At 36.9% G+C, this 21,279-nt stretch overlaps 1 protein-coding gene across 1 annotated transcript in view; it reads right to left on the bottom strand.

Moving 5' to 3' along the window:
* LOC122803462 (interleukin-10 receptor subunit beta-like) overlaps positions 1-21,279 on the bottom strand; it is a 1,132,032-nt gene that overhangs the window by 171,221 nt on the left and 939,532 nt on the right. Inside the window, exon 3 of the mRNA XM_044073080.1 lies at positions 19,140-19,306. Within this exon, the coding sequence (XP_043929015.1) occupies positions 19,140-19,306 (167 nt within the window). The remainder of the gene's footprint in view (positions 1-19,139; positions 19,307-21,279) is intronic.

The raw sequence follows: 21,279 nt of genomic DNA, 5'->3' as shown, positions 1-21,279 counted from the left end.
TGACGTCACTGAGATGCACTGGAAGCATCAGCTACAGTGAATTATAGAAAATGAAGTTTAAATCACATATGAATTTGTTTTCACATTCCTAGCTTCTAACAAGCTCAAAATATTAGGTGAATCAGTTTCTTTAAAAGTTGTAATATAAAACAGGGATCTTGCATCTCAATAACTAAGAATATTATGTGAATTTATTTTTAAATGCTTCAATTTGAAATACGTCTTGTACTTCTTATTTTTATATCCACTTACAAGTAATGTTTGACCCAATGGCTCCACTCAGTGCTCTGAAAATGTTAACAATGTAAAAACACAGATGCAACTTAAGGCCAAAGAATCCCAAGTAAAAACGTAGACCAAAAGCACAAAAACTTGAGGTATTCACCGCAGTGTTTTAATGGTCAGATAACATACAAAGCTTTCGAGTAAATCGGGACTGGATTCCAAATAAAAACTACAGAACAGGAGGAATAGCTAAGGGTCTGTGCTGTGGTAAATCTAAAAATTCCTCTGAGTCTCTTTTTGGACTGAGGATAATCCTGGCATTCCCAATGGAAATGCTCTATCAGGGTATGTAGGGTTTCACCAAAAGAAACATCCTCTGGAGGAGAGGCAGAAGGAATGGATTCCTCTGCATCTGAGTCCTCATAAGCAGATAAGGGCATGTCTTCATAATCAGAAACCTCAGAGTCTTCGGACTCTTGGTCATATATGGTTGCTGGGGACAAGTCTCTTTTCCTTTTGGCCAGGGGTAGGCTGGCTTCCCCTAATCAGCATGATAATGTCTTCCACCATTTTAAGCATCTGAGATTGAGGCAAGGAAGCGGGCGCTTGAGTTTGGCTCGTAGGTTTTTTAGGCATAGTTCGTACTCTGGGCCTTAGAAACTCAGTAGTTTTAGAAAGAACTGAAGACGAGAAAGAAGTGGTTGGTTTCTGTCAAATATCGGTAGTGAGAAGAACTTCCTCAGAAGCCGGTGCCTGCACAGTAGTTACGGACCCATTCAAGTTAGAGACATCCACAGGTTTCATAGTCAAAGAAGAGTCTCGCAGCATACCGGACTCCGAACGGGTCTTGGCAGTGGCCTGCGAATCCATAGAAGTGGGCATCAGGGGGTGCAAAAGCACCTCACTGAGTACTGGCAAACTGGCGACTAGCTTAATGGAAGTGTTGTTAGCAGTTTTGGACCTGTGCAGTCTGTCTCTGTCTTTATCCTTACATTTTTTTGGAAGATCGGTAGTCGGATGGCTTACTGAAGCCATTTCGGACACGAAAACTCAAGTAGCGGCCAACCGGCACTCGTGCGAACTGCTTCTGCTTCAGGCTCCTCAGCAAGAAAGACTGATGTAATGGCGTCGGCTGCCTGTTTTTATACCACTGATTACCTGACATCAGTCCTTGAGCGACAGCAACTGAAGCAGAAATACTAAACCTCTGGTATTCGGGAAGACTGATGGCTACCCCTGGCAGGATAACCCAAGTGTGATGACCACAACAGTGAAACATGAAGAGCATCTACAGAATTACACAAATAATGTCTGCTTAATCTTTTTGCATTTGTTCATTATTCTCTGGCAAACATGCTCTACTTAACATATCTGCTATGTGTAGTTCCATGCCTATTCTGTATGTCACTTTCATATCAAACGTCTGTACACTAATCAACATCTTCTGCAAATTAAGATGTTCGTTACACAAACACTTTCTGAATATGCTTTGCAAGAGGTTGTGGTCTGTTACTACTTAAATGTGCTTAACATTTGCATAGTCGTGGGATTACTCACATCAATTTGGAAACTGATAAAGGATCAACAATAAAACATGAACAAATGCAAATAAAACATAGTAAGGACATTTTAGAAGACTAAAATTAATACTGAAAACAGCTCAGACATCTGGTAACAAAGTCCAAGCCATAAACCAATTTGCTCTTCCTGTCCTAACTTAAGAGTTTTGGAGTGATTGGCTGGCCCAAAAAAGGTATGGGATCAGCTGGACAGGAAACCAACAAAAATGCTTCATGCTTATCAAATGATTTATAAAAATCAGTATATACCAAGATTACATACTCCCCATTCTGAAGGAGGTATGGGTCTTCTTGAAATTAATTATATGTATAGATCTACAATTGTAGGACTACATACATATCTGCTGACCTCACAAAATCCAAATGTAGTGAAAGTTTTAAAACATGAGGAGAATAAGTCTAAGATGACTTCTCTGCTTAGTTTAGCAGAAGCATATCAGTGTCAAGCAAGAATGGAAATCAGACCAGAAGTACATAAAAATCAGGCAGCAACTGAATGTATCAAAAATAAAAGAAAGAATATAAGCTGAAGGATCGGTTGAGAAGGCAGGAAATTTGAAAAATGCATAAATATAGTTGGAAGTACAGAAAACTCTTAGAACAGCCTCATGTTGATCAGGATCAAATGCAAGAATGGTTAAGGTGAGGTGAATTTCGGTCAAAATATGAAAGGTTAATATTGTCGGCCCAGGATAGTGGACTACGTACATGTTGGTTTACAAACTCCATTGAACATGTGGGAGAAACCGATAAATACAGGTTTTGTAAAGCAGTACTGGAAACAGTTCTACATCTTGTTGCTGGATATAGTACACTAATGGAAGAAAGACTGTATACTAAAAGACACTATAATGTGGTAAGACTGTCACATTGGGGATTATGCAAACATTATAAAACTGAAGTCACTGAGACGCACTGGAAGCATCAGCTACAGTGAATTATAGAAAATGAAGTTTATATCACATATGAATTTGTTTTCACATTCCTAGCTTCTAACAAGCTCAAAATATTAGGTGAATCAGTTTCTTTAAAAGTTGTAATTTAAAACAGGGATCTTGCATCTCAATAACTAAGAATATTATGTGAATTTATTTTTAAATGCTTCAATTTGAAATGCGTCGTGTACTTCTTATTTTTATATCCACTTATAAGTAATTTTGGACCCAATGGCTCCACTCAGTGCTCTGAAAATGTTAACAATGTAAAAACACAGACGCAACTTAAGGCCAAAGAATCCCAAGTAAAAACGTAGACCAAAAGCACAAAAACTTGAGGTATTCACCGCAGTGTTTTAATGGTCAGATAACATACAAAGCTTTCGAGTAAAACTCTTTCTCAATGCATATAATCAGTAGCAAACATTGCTTTTTTAAAAAAACAATTCAACCAATCTGCTTACATAATCAATTAATCTAATTAACTGAATTAAAGTGCCCTGTCTCTTAGACATACAATAAATATAATAGTCATAAATAAATGTGTATATATATATATATATATATATATATATATATATATATATATATATATATATATATATACCTATATAAATATAACTATGAAAATAATATATAAAAATAATACTATAAAAATAATATACACAACGGCTAAAAAGCTCAGATTAATTCATGCCTCTGTTTTAAAACAGGTTTGATACTGACAGCAGAATTTAAAACTGGAAGGTGGTCTGCTCGGAAAAAAATTAATCCATTTATATTCAATTAAGTCAGTTTTATTCACTAAGTCACCACCCTTAGGATTCTGATAAATTACTTGCAAAATTCTAAATTTAAATTTATGTGTAGAATCATTGTTATATACATGTTTAGCTAGGGCATTTGTTACAATATTTCTCCGTATGTCTGATAAATGTGAGCTAATTCTGTCCTTTAATTTTTGGTTGGTCTTTCCTATATAGAAGCAGCTGCATTGTGTGCAGTTCGCAAAATAGACAACATTAGCGGTATTACATGCCCCTTTAGCTCTAAACTTAAATGGTTTACCATTTAAAGGGTGTATGAAAAATTGTTCTGTACTAATGTCATTAAAATGTACACAATTCAGACAAGGCACAGTCCCTAGTCTTCCTACAGCTGTCTTAGCACCCCTTTTCTTACTAACATCTTTATAACATAATAATTGTTTAAGATTGTTCTCTGTTTTGTATGTACAGCTTGGGCTAGTGCCTATCAGTACATAAACTTCTTCATTAGATGTTATTATGGTCCAGTTTTTCCTTATAATTCTCTGTATAGTGTCTGAATGTCTATTGTATTTCATTACATAATTAATTTTATTATTATAGTTCATTTTGCAAGTAGTAAATTCATCATTTGATTTTAATATATATGGTTTAGCCGCAGTTCCCCTCACAGATGTAACTTCTTTCTTAGTTTGTTCAATAACATTTACATTATAGCCTCTGTTAGCAAAATCTTTTTCCATCTCATGCATTTCTTTAGTAAACGTATCATCCTTTGCACTAAGCCTGCTAGCTGTCATGAACTGACTTTTCACTACCCCTCTAAATGTGTGCTTAGGATGCATACTTGTAGAATGAACGTATTTAGGTACCTGTACATTTTCCTGTGTATAGCTGTAACCAGTGTATTATTGTCTTTTAATATAGTAATGTCCAGAAAACATATAGATTCACATGAATACTTCAATTCAAATGAAAGAAAATCAGTAGTGGATTCTAGATGTTCTTTATAAGCAGTAAGGTGGAGATCATTATTATTCCATAAAAGGAAAATATCATCCACAAAACGTTTGTATAACGCTAAATTAGTGTTCCTAAAATTAGCTAAAGTATCTAAGTAAATATGTTCTTCTTCCCATCTAGTTAATACCATGTTTGTATAGGTATTAGCGACAGGAGTCCCCATCGCAACCCCCTGTTTTTGATGGTAATAATTATCTCCAAAACTAAATATATTATTTCTAGAACACACTCTAACATCTGGCACATTAATTGAATCTTAGATGAGGAAAACCCACTATGTATAATAAGAAATTCTCTAACTGCTTCAACACCATAAGAATTTGGGATCACAGTAAAAAGTGATCTCACATCCATAGTTGCAAGGCAAACATTACTAGCTTCATTATTCGTACACCATTCTCTTAAGGAGAGCAAAAAGTCACCTGTATATTTAATAAAACTATGACTAAACTGAAGAAGGGGAGCTAGCTGTTTATCTAAGTATTTAGAGATGGCTACAGTAATCCATTTACTGCCAGAAACTATAGGACTCATAGGCTGTGTGATTAGGGACTTGTGGATTTTAGGTAGACCATATATAAAGGGGATGACAGGGTTAGCCACATATAAATAATTATATGTTTCAGAGTTGATACTAGTTTCCATCAATAATTCATAAAGAAAACTTTTCACTTTGGCAATAATCTTGTTAACATAAAAAACATTTACTAAAGTAAATTTCTGACCATCAGATAAAAATTCATTTATGCTGCTAATATACCGAAAATTATTCATTAACACAATCATGCCACCCTTATCTGCAAGTTTAATGATCAAGTTTTCATTCATAAGTAGTGAAATTAATGCATGTCTCTCACCATCTGTAAGATTAAAGAAACATCTAGTTTTTTTGTTTAAAAAAAGCATCATATATATCTTGTTCACACATATCAATAAATGCCTTTATAGTGGGAGCACTATACTAGCACGTTTAAACAACAATTCAGTAGATGCATTATTTTTATATAGAAGTTTCAAATCTAAAGTTCTACCAAAGAGTCTTAGGTCAGTCAATAGTTCAGTTAAATCACCAGATGCAGCGGGTACAAATGAAAGGCCTTTCGCTAACAATTGCTTCTGATTTACATTCAGAATATAATCAGAAAGATTCAATATATTTGTCCATTCATTTTCTAGCATATCTGTACTAGACAGTCATTTGCTCAGTTTCTTGTACTGAGGTTTCTGTCCTACCTTGGAGTACAGCTTCTTGTGGCTGTTCTCGTCTTCCACTCCATTTCTTCCTCGTTTTCTGCTCACACTTCTCCCTCTGCTTCTGTCTCTCACTGCAGTGGGCTGTTGTAATGAGAAGCGTGTCTGGGCTAAAAAATTACTTTGAGGGAGTTAAATTGCATCAATTTTCTTTTGTATTTCATCAAACGGTGTAGAAACAAAAGTATCCATTTCATAAGGTTTATCTCCATATTTCGCTGGTTCAGCGCCAGTGGGCGGGATCACTTCAACGCTATTCAGCAATTGGATGCCTTCCTCAGCTATACAGCCATTCCCACTACTACTATTTGCCAATTCTAGTTAGCTAGTAGTGAAAGATGTTGTCCCTACTACAGTCTCTGATTGGTTAGATGTACAAGATTTTCTCATCTTGGCTGACTGGGAAAGTTTAGGCCAAAAGAAAATGTTTTCATTTTTAAAGTCATTAATGTCTCAAGTTAATTTACGTTTCTTGGTAGCTATTAGCCCATCTTCAAATATTTTAAGTTGTTGTAGCAGACAGTCATAATCATACATAACCACTGAAAAATTAGGCGATTGAGTGACACTAATTTCCAAGTCACAAATTTCTTTCATTAAATCAGTCTCTTCTTTACTAAAAATGTCTTTTATCTGACCATTAAAATGCTGCGGTGAATACCTCAAGTTTTTGTGCTTTTGTTCTACATTTTTACTTGGGATTCTTTGGCCTTAAGGTGCTTTTGTGTTTTTATTGCTGTTTGGACTTTTTGGCACCTTATAGCATGTTATCGTTTAATGGAAGGCCACACTGACTGTTCGCTCACTACTACTGCTCAGGTACACATTGTCCAGTGTACCCCAAGAAGAATGGAGAGAATCCATGGTTTTCTACAAATTTATGAGAATCCGCTGTTTAACATCTTTATTACTGCTGCCGATGGAGGTAACTCTTGTACTTTATCCAATGTATCTAACAACAATGAGATAGACAAGTTACAACAAAGTTTGAAGTCTTTGAAATTTAAAACAGATCAGTTTAAAAGACTGCAATGGCAAATATTCAGCTTTAACGTCTATCTGCAGCTTGGTATAGTACCTAGGGTTCTTAGAATAACTAAAATGCCAATGTATGGCAATAAGTACCCCGGTTTGCTTCTTAAATGGCAGGAACTCAATTTACAGCTTAGTGCATATTATATGAAATTAATGAATTACTTTTTTAGTAAAAAAGAGACTGGTTTAATGAAAGAAATTTGTGACTTGGAAATTAGTGTCACTCAATCACCTAATTTTTCAGCGGTTATGTATGATTATGATTCTCTGCTACAACAACTTAAAATATTTGAAGATGGGCTAATAGCTACCAAGAAACGTAAATTAACTCGAGACATTAATGACTTTAAAAATAAAAATTCTTTTGGCCTAAACTATCCCAGTCGGCTGAGACGAGAAAATCTAGTACATCTTACCAATCCGAGACTGTAGTAGGGACAACACCTTCCACAACTATCCAACTAGAATCGGCAAATACTAGTAGTGGGAATGGCTGTACAGATGAGGAAGGCATCCAATTGCTGAATAGCAGTGAAGTGATCCCGCCCACTGGCGCCAAACTGGCAAAATATGGAGATAAACCTTCTGAAATGGATACTTTTGTTTCTACACAGTCCTCTAATGAAATACAAAAGACAATTAAAGTCCCTCAAAGTAATATTTAGCACAGATACGCTTGTCATTACAACAGCCTATTGCAGTGAGCGCGAGAAGCAGAGAGAGAAGTATGAGCAGAAAATGAGGGAGAAACGGAATGGAAGACGAAGACAGCTACAAGACGTTGTATCCGAAGGTAGGACAGAAACCTCAGTACAAGAAACTGAGCAAATGACTTTGTCTAGTATAGATATGCTAGAAAATGAATGGACACATATATTAAATCTGTCTGATTATACTCTGGATGTAATTCGGAAGCAATTATTTGAGAAAGGTCTTTCATTTGTACCCGCTGTATCTGGAAATTTAACTGATTTACTGACTGACCTAAGACTTTTTGCTAGATCCCTAGATCTGAAACTTCTATATAAAAATAATACATCTACTGAATTGTTGTTTAAACGTGCTAGTATAGTGCTCCCACTATAAAGGCATTTATTGATATGTGTGAACAAGAAATATATGATGCTTTTTTTTAAACAAAAAACTATATATTTTTTTAACCTCACAGCTGGTGAGAGACAAGCATTAATTTCATTACTTATGAACGACAACTTGATTATTAAACCTGCAGACAAGGGTGGCATGATTGTATTAATGAATACTTTTCAGTATGTAAGCAGTATGAATGAATTCCTATCTGATGGTCAGACATTTACTTTGGTAAATGTCTTTTATGTTAATAAGAGGATTCACTAGACAATCTCAAAATACTGAAATGTCGAATTTCAGTATTTCGAGACTGAATAGTGGAAAACCTACATACCCTAAAACCAAAAACCACGAATAGCACAATCGCGACCATTCACACACACACACACACACACACACACACACACACACACACACACACACACAACCCAGCACATAAGCACACACACACATACACCTACCTAACTACACTAAAACACACATAACAACACACATAAACACAACATAACACACAAACACACCTACCCTACCTATAAGCAGTGGGGCAAGCCCCCTTGCACCCCCACACCCCTCCTACTTATGTATTCTAACTCAGAGAGCGCGCTAAACACACAAACACACAAAAAAATACTACACACACTCACAAACACTAAAATCCCTACCCAATACCCTTACACAAACACCACTTACCTGAAACCCCAGATAAATCCACAAACAGCACCAGATGTCACAAACGCAACACCACAATAGCGGATTCAACATTTCCGCATTTGACATAGGGCAGTTTCGCGTAACTGCACTTTCCACTATTCAGCCTTGACGTACTGAAATTCGACATTTCAGTATGTCGAGATTGTCTAGTAAATCCTAATAAGATTATTGCTAAAGTGAAAAGTTCTCTTTATGAATTATTGATGAAAACTAGTATTAATTCTGAAACATATAACTATTTATATTTGGCTAACCCTGTCATCCCCTTTATATATGGTCTACCTAAAATCCACAAGTCCCTAATCACACTGCCTATGAGACCTATAGTTTCTGGCAGTAAATGGATTACTGTAGCCATCTCTAAATACTTAGATAAACAGCTATCTCCCCTTCTTCGGTTTAGTCATAGCTTCATTAAAGATACAGGTGACTTTTTGCTCTCCTTAAGAGAATGGTGTACGAATAATGAAGCTAGTAATGTTTGCCTTGCAACTATGGATGTGAGATCAATTTTTACTGTGATCCCAAATTCCTATGGTGTTGAAGCTGTTAGAGAATTTCTCATTACACATAGTGGGTTTTCCTCATCTAAGATTCAATTAATGTGCCAGATGTTAGAGTGTGTTCTAGAAATAATATATTTAGTTTTGGAGATAATTATTACCATCAAAAACAGGGGGTTGCGATGGGGACTCCTGTCGATAATACCTATGTGAACATGGTATTAACTAGATGGGAAGAAGAACATATTTGCTTAGATACTTCAGCTAATTTTAGGAACACTAATTTAGCGTTATACAAACGTTTTGTGGATGATATTTTCCTTTTATGGAATAATAATGATCTCCACCTTACTGCTTATAAAGACCATCTAGAATCCACTACTGATTTTCTTTCATTTGAATTGAAGTATTCATGAGAATTTATATGTTTTATGGACATTACTATATTAAAAGACAATAATACACTGGTTACAGCTGTACATAGGAAAACCGTACAGGTACCTAAATATGTTCATTCTACAAGTATGCATCCTAAGCACACATTTAGAGGGGTAGTGAAAAGTCAGTTCATGACAGCTAGCAGGCTTAGTGCAAAGGATGATACGTTTACTAAAGAAATGCATGAGATGGGAAAAGATTTTGCAAACAGAGGCTATAATGTAAATGTTATTGAACAAACTAAGAAAGAAGTTACATCTATGAGGGGAACTGTGGCTAAACCATATATATTAAAATCAAATGATGAATTTACTACTTGCAAAATGAACTATAATAATAAAATTAATTATGTAATGAAATACAATAGATATTCAGACACTATACAGAGAATTATAAGGAAAAACTGGACCATAACAACATCTAATGAAGAAGTTTATGTACTGATAGGCACTAGCCCAAGCTTTACATACAAAAGAGAGAACAATCTTAAACGATTATTATGTTATAAAGACATTAGTATGAAAAGGGGTGCTAAGGCACCTGTAGGAAGACTAGGGACTGTGCCTTGTCTGAATTGCAGACATTGTAATGACATTGGTACAGAACAATTTTTCATGTTGTTGTTTGTCTTTCGGCTTTTCCCAGTAAGGGGTCGCCACAGCGGAACTCCAGTCCACTAATGATTGGAAGTAGACTTTTACGAAACACCAAGGTGCCAGCTCGATGCCCAACCTTCAATGAAGGTACATCCATTTATGCACACATGTCTTTTGAACGCTACCCAACTGGGGAGGACATGCAGACTCCACACAGAAGGTACTCCCAAGCACAGCCGAGAATCGAACGGGGGAACTTCTTGCTGTGAGGTAACAACGCTACCGCTGTACCACCACAGCATTACACAGAACAATTTTTCATACACCCTTTTAGAGCTAAAGGGGCATGTAATACCGTTAATGCTGTCTATTTTGCGAACTGCACACAATGCAGTTGCTTCTATATAGGAAAAAACAACCAAAAATTAAAGGACAGAATTAGGTCACATTTATCAGACATACGGAGAAATATTGCAACAAATGCCCTAGCTAAACATGTATATAACAATGATTCTACACATAAATTTAAATTTAGAATTTTGCAAGTAATTTATCAGAATCCTAAGGGTGGTGACTTAGTGATTAAAACTTAATTAATTGAATATAAATGGATTAATTTTTTCCGAGCAGACCTCCTTCCAGGATTAAATTCTGCTGTCAGTATCAAACCTGTTTTAAAACAGAGGCATGAATTAATCTGACCTTTTTAGCCGTTGTGTATATTATTTTTATAGTATTATTTTTATAGTTATATTTATATAGGTATATATATATATATATATATATATATATATATATATATATATATATATATACACATTTATTTATGACTATTATATTTATTGTATGTCTAAGAGACAGGGCACTTTAATTCAGTTAATTAGATTAACTGATTATGTGAGCGGATTGGTTTTTTAAAAAAGCAATGTTTGCTGCTGATTTTATTCATTGAGAAAGTGTTTTACTCGAAAGCTTTGTATGTTATCTAACCATTAAAATGCTGCAGTGAATACCTCAAGTTTTTGTGCATTTGTTCTATGTTAACAATGTACACATGCACATGGTTCTCTCTTCAGTGCCTCTTGAAGCCCAATGCTGCTATCTTCAGATAAATAACACTCTGCACTTATGTCTAGCTTAAAATGAAGAAAAAAGTTATCACTTCTTATTAACACTTTCTGTCAACAGTCAAGCTTGGTCTCTTGCCTCAGTGCTTCTGATGCATGTGCAGAGTTCAGTGTATCAACTTTTTCAGGTCTGCAGTATCAACAACAACTTATGCTAGAAAAGTTGGTATACAGAGATAAAGCCCTGACTATTCCAAGGTGACCCTAACTCCATTTATATCTCAGGCACCTGCTGGAGCTACAGGTGAATGAACAGATGAATGAAGAGGCTTAGCCTGCTAACCTGTATTGGGGGAGAGGAGATGGCTGCATATCAAAGCACATGCTCCATGTCTGAGTCCCTAATCCTGTATCAAGGGAGCAGGGCCTTTGATTAGTTCATGCAGAGGCAAGAACATAGATAATGTCATTGTAGTGCAGACCTAAGCCTTGGTTGCTACAGGCATAGATGGCAGAGATGTTAGTGCTTAATACACAACACAATCAGTGACGCCACAGATGAAGACTCAAACTCTTGATTTACCTACCTTTTCCCAGCGAATAAATGGGCTCATGGGGGTGACAGACAGGAACAGACTTTATGGCCAGCAATGGAACCAGGATAAAAAGAATAAAAATAATAATTTTCAAGTTTCCATTCAACAATATGCAAATTTTTTTTAAATAGCATCAACAGTGTATATCCGTGCAGCCAAAAAATAACACCAGGAAACTACAAAATTAGGCTCACACAGTGCCAAAGACAGTCATTAGGATAAAGACTGTTCAAGTACCAATTGTTAAATCACATAAGAGGAGACATCAGTCTTGGTAAAGTTTTAGAAATGTCAGTATATTAAATAAAAACTTGAATCACAGCACAAAAATAAAACAGTTAAGCAATAATGGTATCACAATTCCTGGACTCAATGAACATACTTCTGTTGCCCCAATACAGAAGTTTAGAGCTGCAAAACTTTAATTTATCAACTGGTTATACATTTTATGACAGTTTTTTAGCAACACTGTTTACGTGTTTTACTTATTTATATCTGACTGCATATTAAAAGTTGGACTTTTAATGTGAATGAGCAATAATATGTACTAAAAGTTTTTTTTAATTAAAACATCTTGGTTGGTATGTTCCTTTAAGTGGGCTAATGGATATCACGACTGGGCTTACGCATAGGCAAACTAGGCGACCGCCTATGGCACCCTACAGGCTGGCCACATAAAGGGCACAATTTTAATTAAGGTACTTTCTTATTATGTGTTCGAAGAGCACCGGAACCACAGGGTGAGGGGGGAAGGGCAAGCAACCAGTGGAGTAGCTAAGGGGGTTGCGAGCGGGGCAGTCATTCCCAGGTGGGACTGTCATATTTACTCATTGTTTGAACGGTCCCATAGCATCACGTCCTGTTCTTCCGGTCCGGTCATGTCTGTGCATGCATGCAGATGTCCTGTTCTCCCTTGCAATTTTAAAATGCTGCCAAAATGGAATTACAATTGCTGCTTCTGAGATGGAGCTTCTGGAATTGTTCACAGTTCTGCTGAGATGGAATTTACTGCTTCATTTTCAAATTAGGGGTGCTGCTGACTGGTAGTTAGTGTTTCTCGGGCTCAACCCCTGTGCCTTAGGTACAAGAAACAAGAGCCTGACATCTCTACCCATACCACCACTTGTGATGCAAAGAGTTTGGTCCATAGCACTCAGCTGTCCAGATTTTCAAATAATGTTTGGAATGTTTGGCTCATAATGTCGGTCTGTTCCTCTTAAAATTTGTGGTTTTCTGGAAAATCAGTGAGAACTGAATTCACTAAATAATGATAGCCATTTGTTTCACTCTTCCTATCTTTCAGGAAATGCATGGTAACACAAAGCATTTTATTCTAGCAACTTTCTAAGATTATACAAGCAATGTTTAAAATGTGTCCCTGGTTTTGGGCCTTTGTCCCCATCTCTAGTAAAGTTTGTTTTTTTCCAGATTTCTTATGCTGCAAAAATGAGAGATATAGTTGAGTGTCAAGTGGATTTTATAAGGAGCTGAGTGCTTCAGGGGAAGAGAAGTTTAGTGCTACTTATGCCAAGCCTGTTTGCACTGTTAGTAGCACAACAGGTAGTATACTTGCTTTTGATGCAGAAGGCTATGGATTCTACTCCCACAGTATGTAGATGGATTGCTGATACTTTACTGTGTTGTACTTTAAAGGGGATGGATGCTGCAGTCCTGAGAATGTCCTTCCCTGGAGGAGATACCTAGTAACTAGTAACGATGAACCTGTTGTCAGTTTGCCATCAATTCCCTATTGTAATATTACTAGCTTATCATTTTTTAATGTAACATAGCCAGTTTATTCTTCAAGGGCAATAGGCACTTTGTAGATGAAACAATGACGTATAAAGTTGTTTGCTAGCAGCAACCTCTTTATTAGTTACAAATCTCTTTAATGTGGAATTGTTTAGATGGCTTTTACTTCTGCAGAGATTGTGCATATTTACTGATATTGGTGGAATGTAATGACAGAGTTCAGAGTAGACTTTTATGATGGAAATGTTCTGAATTGGGCAGTGTTGTCATTATTGGTTCATACATTTTGTTTCATTGTTTATTAAAAGAATATTTAAAACTACAAATTTAAAACACATTCTAACAAGTGATGCTGTTATTATACAAGAAATATAAATACATCAGGAAAGTGAATCAGAGAATAAATATATGTATGCATGGCCCTAAAAATGTGTGCAAGAAGCCTATGGTTTGAAAACAGCACAAAGGTAAACTTAATCCTTCACTGGCCAGATGCATTTTCTATGAATGTGGGTTTTCATGCCGTTTCAATGAATGTGAGATTTGCCATTTCAATGAATGTGAGTTTCAAGGGCAGAGAAGTTTGCTGCTCATGCCAAGTATGTTTTCATTGTGAGACTGTATTGTTTGTTTAGCAAATGGCTATCTGTGCTATTTTATTTCAATATCTGTAATAATTGTAGAAGCAAATAAGAGAACAGTATGCACACTGATAGATTTGAACAGTGTGTATGGTAACTGGTGAGAATTAGCCAAATAATGGAACACTGGAATGGCTGAAGAGGGGGCTGCTGCTTGGAGGGGGTAGGGGTTGCTGCAGGACGGGCTGCTCTGGGGGGGTCTATTACTCTGCCTAGGGCCCTATTTGACCATGATCCTACTCTTTTATTTAAAGTAGGAAATGCGTACGCAAAGATAGTTGCACTTTAACTGGATTACAAGGCATCTTTTTCTTCCTTTGCGTTTAAATAATTCAAGGAAATGACTGGAGTGGCTTTCTTGGAGTGACCTAACAGTGGGTGTGGCTCAAATAAGTGTGTTTCATGAGTTTGGTGTGGGTGGGACTTAAGGGGCACCGAAGCACAACTTCGCCTAGTATGCCATTTTGGCTAAGGCAGGCCCTGATGGATATGTCACATGTTTTATTTGAATATTATTACATAAGCTGTTAATTTTGTTAATGAAATGGTTCTGATGGAGTCTCAATGTGTCTAGGGATGAAAGCGCTTAAATGTTTTCTTTTGTGCTGTGATCCAAGCTTTTATTTAATATACTGACATTTCTAAAACTTTACCAAGACTGGTGTCTTCTCTTTTGGAGTTATGCTTATGTGATTTAACAACTGGAATTGTAATAGCATTTAGCGCTTTAACTATTTTATTTTGTGCTGTGATTCAAGTTTTTAAATTTAATATACTGACATTTCTAAAACTTTACCAAGACTGGTGTCTTCTCTTTTGGAGTTATGCTTATGTGATTTAACAACTGGTACTTGGACAATTTTTATCCTAAAGACTCCATGTGGCACTATGTGAGCCAAATTTTGTACTTTCCTGGAATTCTTTTAATTACACTTTTTTTATTTACTCGTATCTGAAAAATGGTTCTGCCAAGCATAAATGCTACAAAGTAAAAAAAAAATAAAATAAAATCAGGACATTGCAATCTCCCTCTCTCTCTTGTTTATGGCCACATCTACTACACGAATTTCAGCTGCAGAACATTCTTTTTGCACTTCATCGCCATTACAGTTACAACACATTATCAGTCAAGGCTCACTTTTCATGCCCATCACTGTTACAGTATATCCCTACTTTATTTTTTCAATTTTGCCTTTTATTTGATTCATGTTTTATCTTACATACATCTCGTTCTTCAGTTAATTATTTTAACCATGTATTAGTCAATTCAGTTGATCTGGATATATCCACAGCCTTTGATACAGTCAGGTGTCTTTTTTAAATAATCTTTCTATTTTGCAATTTCTTATATCACAAACTACTCTTGTCTCTTATCAAAGAATCATGCAGCACACCAAATGTATCATCTTTGGTTCATTTCTCTACCTCAGTAGCCTCTGCAGGACCTTTGTAAAATAAAAAATGGTGAATAAATGGTAGTGTCTTTCTAGGTTTTCAAAAATTACTGAATTTCTCTATGGCAGCCTCTTTCTAGGTTTACACTAATTACTGAATTACTCTCCAGTTACTGTTGTATTGTCTTTCTCTTCTTCAAGGAAAGTAACAGTATTATATACCTTCAAGGTCTTTTCTCCAGTAACATGCAGAAATGTGACATATACAAAGCTGGTTATTCTACTCGCAGTGAGGAACAAACAGAATTTTGAAATCCAAAGCTTACTGTCTCCTGCTAAATGCAGTCATAGGAAAAGAATTCCTAATGGGTGCAGTTGAATCATTTTCCACTCAGAATTGTAACTCTGTACTTCTTAGCGTACAAACATTTCAGAAAGTAAAAAGAAAAGACTGAGTATCAGAGTAGTGCAGAGGATAGTGGTGTCACCTCATAGCAAGAAATTCCCTGGCTCAATTCTGAGTCGGGGTGTCTTCAGTGTGGAGTCTGCATGTCTTCCATGGGTCTTCTCTGGATACTCCAGTTTCCTCCTAGATTCCAAAGGCATGTAGTAGGTAGATCAGACACTTTAAACTGGCCACAGGTCTGAGTGATCCTCCATGTTTGTGTGGAGTACAAGAACAACTGCAGCAAGGTTAACCACCCAGCAGTGTGAATTTTTGAAAACAAACATATTTATTCAGATGTACTCCTCCTGTCTGACACAGAATGACATATGGGTGTTGCCAGGATGAACAGTATACAACGATGAAGCCGGCAATGGGCTTCTACCCTATATTACTTATTTTAATTAAACAAACTTCCACACAACCACGAAAGACAACAAATAAAACTTAAGAACAAAAATTAATAAACCAAACGACAACCACATCCATTAACCACTTTATTCAGGTTAAGCGCTTTTGTCAGTGCTATACTGACTTCATCAGTACAATAAAATACACAAATAACTTGACTTAAATAAAGATGAACAAGCACATTTTTACTAACTGACATCCAATTATCTCTTAAATGAACGATGAAGCTAGCAATGGGCTTCTACCCTCTATTATTTATTTTAATTAAAGTAAATTCTCTAGAAAGAATGTTAACATTCAAATTCCTTATACAGAGGCAAACTACACTATACATTATGCAAGCGGTATAACACCAATATATATGTCACACCATTTCATTTTGTTATTCCCAGCTACTGCAAATATTTCTATATAGTCTGTAAGCATATATAACACCCGTGTTTTATTACCATATCCCATTTTTAATAATTGCCTGGTGATCTTTAACTTCAAAACAAGTCAAGACTGCCCAATCCAGCCTTCTTCATTACAGAACCGGAGTACTGAATTTTATCCTAGGTGCTTAGTACGAAGTTAAGCCCTACAGTGTTCTGATCTTCTGACACAAAGGATGAGTGTATAAACTGCTAAATTAGTCTTTAACATGGGGTATTTCATATACTGGTTTGTACAGCTATTTTAAGTATATGAGATGATCTCCATCTCTGATTTAATATGGGTCTCTTTACTTTTGTGTTCGCACTGTCTCTCTCCTTCACATCATGTTAATGTAATGGCATTTAAATATTACGTAGCATAAAAGTAGAAAATGGGGACAGTTTGCTTGGTACAAACATACATACAGTTTTAAGGAAAGGGTCTATATTATAAAGTTGAACGCTTACTTCATCCAATACCTACACGTCGACCTGTCATCATCGAACCGCATAAACACCGAACACCCTAAACCGTGAAATTTAAAAAGTCGAACTGTCATACTTGTCCCACCCCACCGCCCGCTACATACTACCTACACAAACAAACTAAATAAACCACCTACATACACTAACCAAAACCCTACTTCTAACCATAAACTAAACCCTACTTCTAACCCTACACTAAATCTTACATATACCACCATGTATGCACTTACCTTAACCCGCACCCTAACCCTAATGTCCGTAACTATCGCACACTTACCTTAAAAAGCTAAATCCAAACTAAATAATCCACACACATACACTTAACAAAACCCTACACTAAATCTAACATGCATTACCATCTATGCACTTAACTTAACCTGCACCCTAACCCTAAGGTCCGTAACTATCGCACACTTACCTTAAAAAGCTAAACCCAAACAAATTAAATAATCCGCACACATACACTTAACAAAACCCTACACTAAATTTAACATACATTACCATCTATGCACTTACCTTAACCCGCACCCTAACCCTAAGGTCTGTAACTATCGCACACTTACCTTACGGAGCTATACCGCAGAAGGCCAACCATGACGATTCAACATTTCTGCTTTCACCCTTCTGGACGATCGATGTTTCTGCTGTTCGATGAAGACGGGTCGACGTTTAGGCGTTCGGGTAAGTAAGCATTCACCTTTTTAATATAGACCCTTGAGGAAATATTGAGTGCCCCTGGAGTTAGATGTGAGTTGTATCAAAGAAAACAGCACAAAGGAATAATTGTCTTCATAGTGCTGGTAGTGAAAACTTGGAAAAGAAAAAAACATGAGCACTGTAAGTGGAATAAGCATTAATGGTGAATCCTTAGATATAATGGGATCATTGTCTCACAGGCCATTTTGGTGAGGCAAGGAAGAAGATGGACCAAGAAGACAGGGGTAATGTTTTACCATAACAGTAGTGTGTGTGTGTGTGTGTGTGTGTGTGTGTGTGTGTGTGTGTGTGTGTGTGTGTGTGTGTGTATGTGTGTGTGTATCTGCATGTGTGTGTTTGTTTATAAAGTAGCAATGTAAATTCTTCAGAAGGTAGCATAAGTTTCATTAACCCAGGAAAGATCAGAAGTTTGTGGATTTTGTCTTCACATTTGACATCTCAATGTGTGTTACAATAATGATTTTGCAGTGCAACATCAGTATTTGTCTCCTGCTTATGAGACCAGTGGGTGTGTTCATGGGGATTATTGTCCAAATGTACCTTGGCTTTAGATGATTATCACTCTTGAAGTGATGCACCTTGACCCCATATGCAAAATGTAAAAAAAGGATTGTGGATGGATGGATGAATATGATTAACTGACATCATATCTGCTTATTTAGTGACAATTTGACTGGACATTAAAGAACTCATATCAGGTTTAAACAAAGTACAGCAAAACATTCCCACTCTCCAGGCCAGTCTGTCATAGCCAACATAAGCAGTGGTTTGAGTCCTGGAAGTTTTAAATCATGGGTCTCACCAAAAGAAGGCCACATGCCCAGAGGAATCTGGGAATCTGATCAGTCAACAAAATAAAATAAATACAGCCAGCAAAGAGGGCATGTAGCAAATGCAGGTGGGATTGCTATATTTTTTGTTTGATGACTGATGATCACGTATTTCTCAATCAATGATTAATAGTTCAAAAAGTGAAAGTTTGTGCAACAGAATACTAAGACTGGAAATTTTGCAATATACAGCCTTTAAAAACTTAATAGAATATGTAAAAAGTAACTTACTGTTTTGCAGAGCATAAAATGGTGGCGTTGATGTCCATTCTGATTTTTCACCAGCATGTTCTGCTCTTACACGCAATATAAAAGTTCCATACACAGTAAGCCCAGATAAGCTGAATTCATTTACTCGAATATCCTTTCCCAGCTCATTAGACACTTCTCTGGCAGTGCTGTAGAGTGCAAAACATAAAAGAAATGTTGGCAGGTTCTTTTCCACTGTTTAAAACTTATCCTACTATACTGTTAACATTGCACAGCTAGGTTACTGTTTTGTTACATTAGGCTTAAAACACCTTTCCAACCCCACAAGCATGCCTACTTTTAAGCATTTTTGAAAAGTAAACTGCTTTATATTTTGGCTAACAAAGCCTGGTTGTCTGTCAAATGTGCCTAAAACAGCAGAATTGATATTGACAACATAATGTATACCTGGAGGTAAAAAATAAAGACTTGAATGATATCTGAAAATATTAAAGCAAGAGTATCAGAATTAGCAGGAGTTTGTATATAAAGCATGGACATTTGTGCAGTAATCCAATCCATGCTAGCAAAAGTACAGTTGTGTACACTTACCATAAATGTAGATGTATGAGTGTATTCACTGTTGCAGTCATTACATTTGGGTTATCTGCTTGCAGTAGCCCTCAGTCGGCCTGATTAACAAAGTCTTGGGTCCTGCATCAGCTGCTGTCCCTTCTTCCATGACATCAGGTCGTCAGGGGTATAAAGCATGCAGCCGACTCCATTACATCAGTTTTTCTTGCCCCAGATGTCAGGTGTCCCCCTAATGGGAAGCAATTAAATCTATAAATACAAGGATATACCTCCAACCAAAAAGCAAATACACCAAAAAGCTTCTTGAGCATAGTAGAGGTATAGCCAAAAGAAGAAAGGGGGCTGGAGGGAGGGTAACCAGGACTGCAACAGTGAATACACTCGAACATCTACATTTATGGTAAGTGTACACAACTTTACTATGTTCTTCATGTTTCACTGTTGCAGTCATTACATTTGGGTAGATTATCCAAAGCTAAGGTTGGAAGAAGGAATTTATATAGAATTAGGACCAACTATACGGCCCTGCAAGACTGCAGTGGCAAAACCAGCTCTGGATTTAGAGAAAATTGGCAAATGATAATGCTTGGTGAAAGTATGTACAGAACTCCAGGTAGCAGCTTCTAGGATGTCCCTAGTAGGGATGCCCCTGAGAAAGCCTGTAGAGGTAGATGCAGCCCTGGTTGAATGGGGTCTGATGCCCTGTGGGATAGGTTTTCCATGGTGCTTATAGCAGAAATGAATGCAGTGGCCTATCCATTTTGAAATAGTTTGTTTTGAAATAGCTTTCCCCTCTGTCCCTGCAGCAAATGCCACAAGCAGTTGTTCAGATTTCCTTTGAGGTTTAGTCCTGTCCAAGTAGAATCTAAGCTGTCTCTGCACATCTAAAGAGTGCAGTATCCTTTCCCCTTTGTTCTGTGGGTTAGGAAAGAAGGTAGGCAAATAAATGGACTGATTAAGAGCCACACTGGATACCACCTTGGGCATGAAGGACAGATTGGTTCTGAGGGACACCCTGTCCGTATGAAAGATGAAGAAAGGTTTCACTGCCATAAGGGCCTGTAATTCAGATACTCCTCTTGCAGAAGTGATTGCTAAAAGGAAAGCTGTTTTCCAGGAAAGGAATTTTAAATCTGCAGTAGCAGCTGGCTTGAAAGGAGGAAAAGTGAGTTTATCCAAGACAAAGTTAAGATCCCAGGCTGGAGTTGGAACTCTCCTGGGTGGCCTTTAATTTTTGGCCCCTCTAAGGAACAGCATGAGCAGTGGGTGAGAGAAGAGGGGAAGCTCTGTGCTGTAATGAGCTGAAATGGCTGAGGCATGAATATTGATGGAGGAAAAGGACAAGCCCTTATGAAGTATCTCAGTCAAGTATTGTAGAATCTGAGGTAAATTGGGCACTGCTGCGTTCATTCCTTGAGATTAGTTCCAGGCACAACATCTTTTCCATTTTGCAGCATAAGATTTTCTAGTACTAGGCCTCCTTGCCTCTAAAATGATATCCATCACTGACTTACTGAGGGATCGTAAGGGAGAGATTACGTAATTAGCCAGGCTGCTAGGTTCAGGGTTTGCAGCTGAGGGTGCAGAA

Source organism: Protopterus annectens, chromosome 5.part1 (assembly GCF_019279795.1).
Source record: "Protopterus annectens isolate FY-2018-M chromosome 5.part1, PAN1.0, whole genome shotgun sequence".
NCBI lineage: Eukaryota > Metazoa > Chordata > Ceratodontiformes > Protopteridae > Protopterus > Protopterus annectens.
This window is presented reverse-complemented; position numbering and strand designations above follow the sequence as displayed.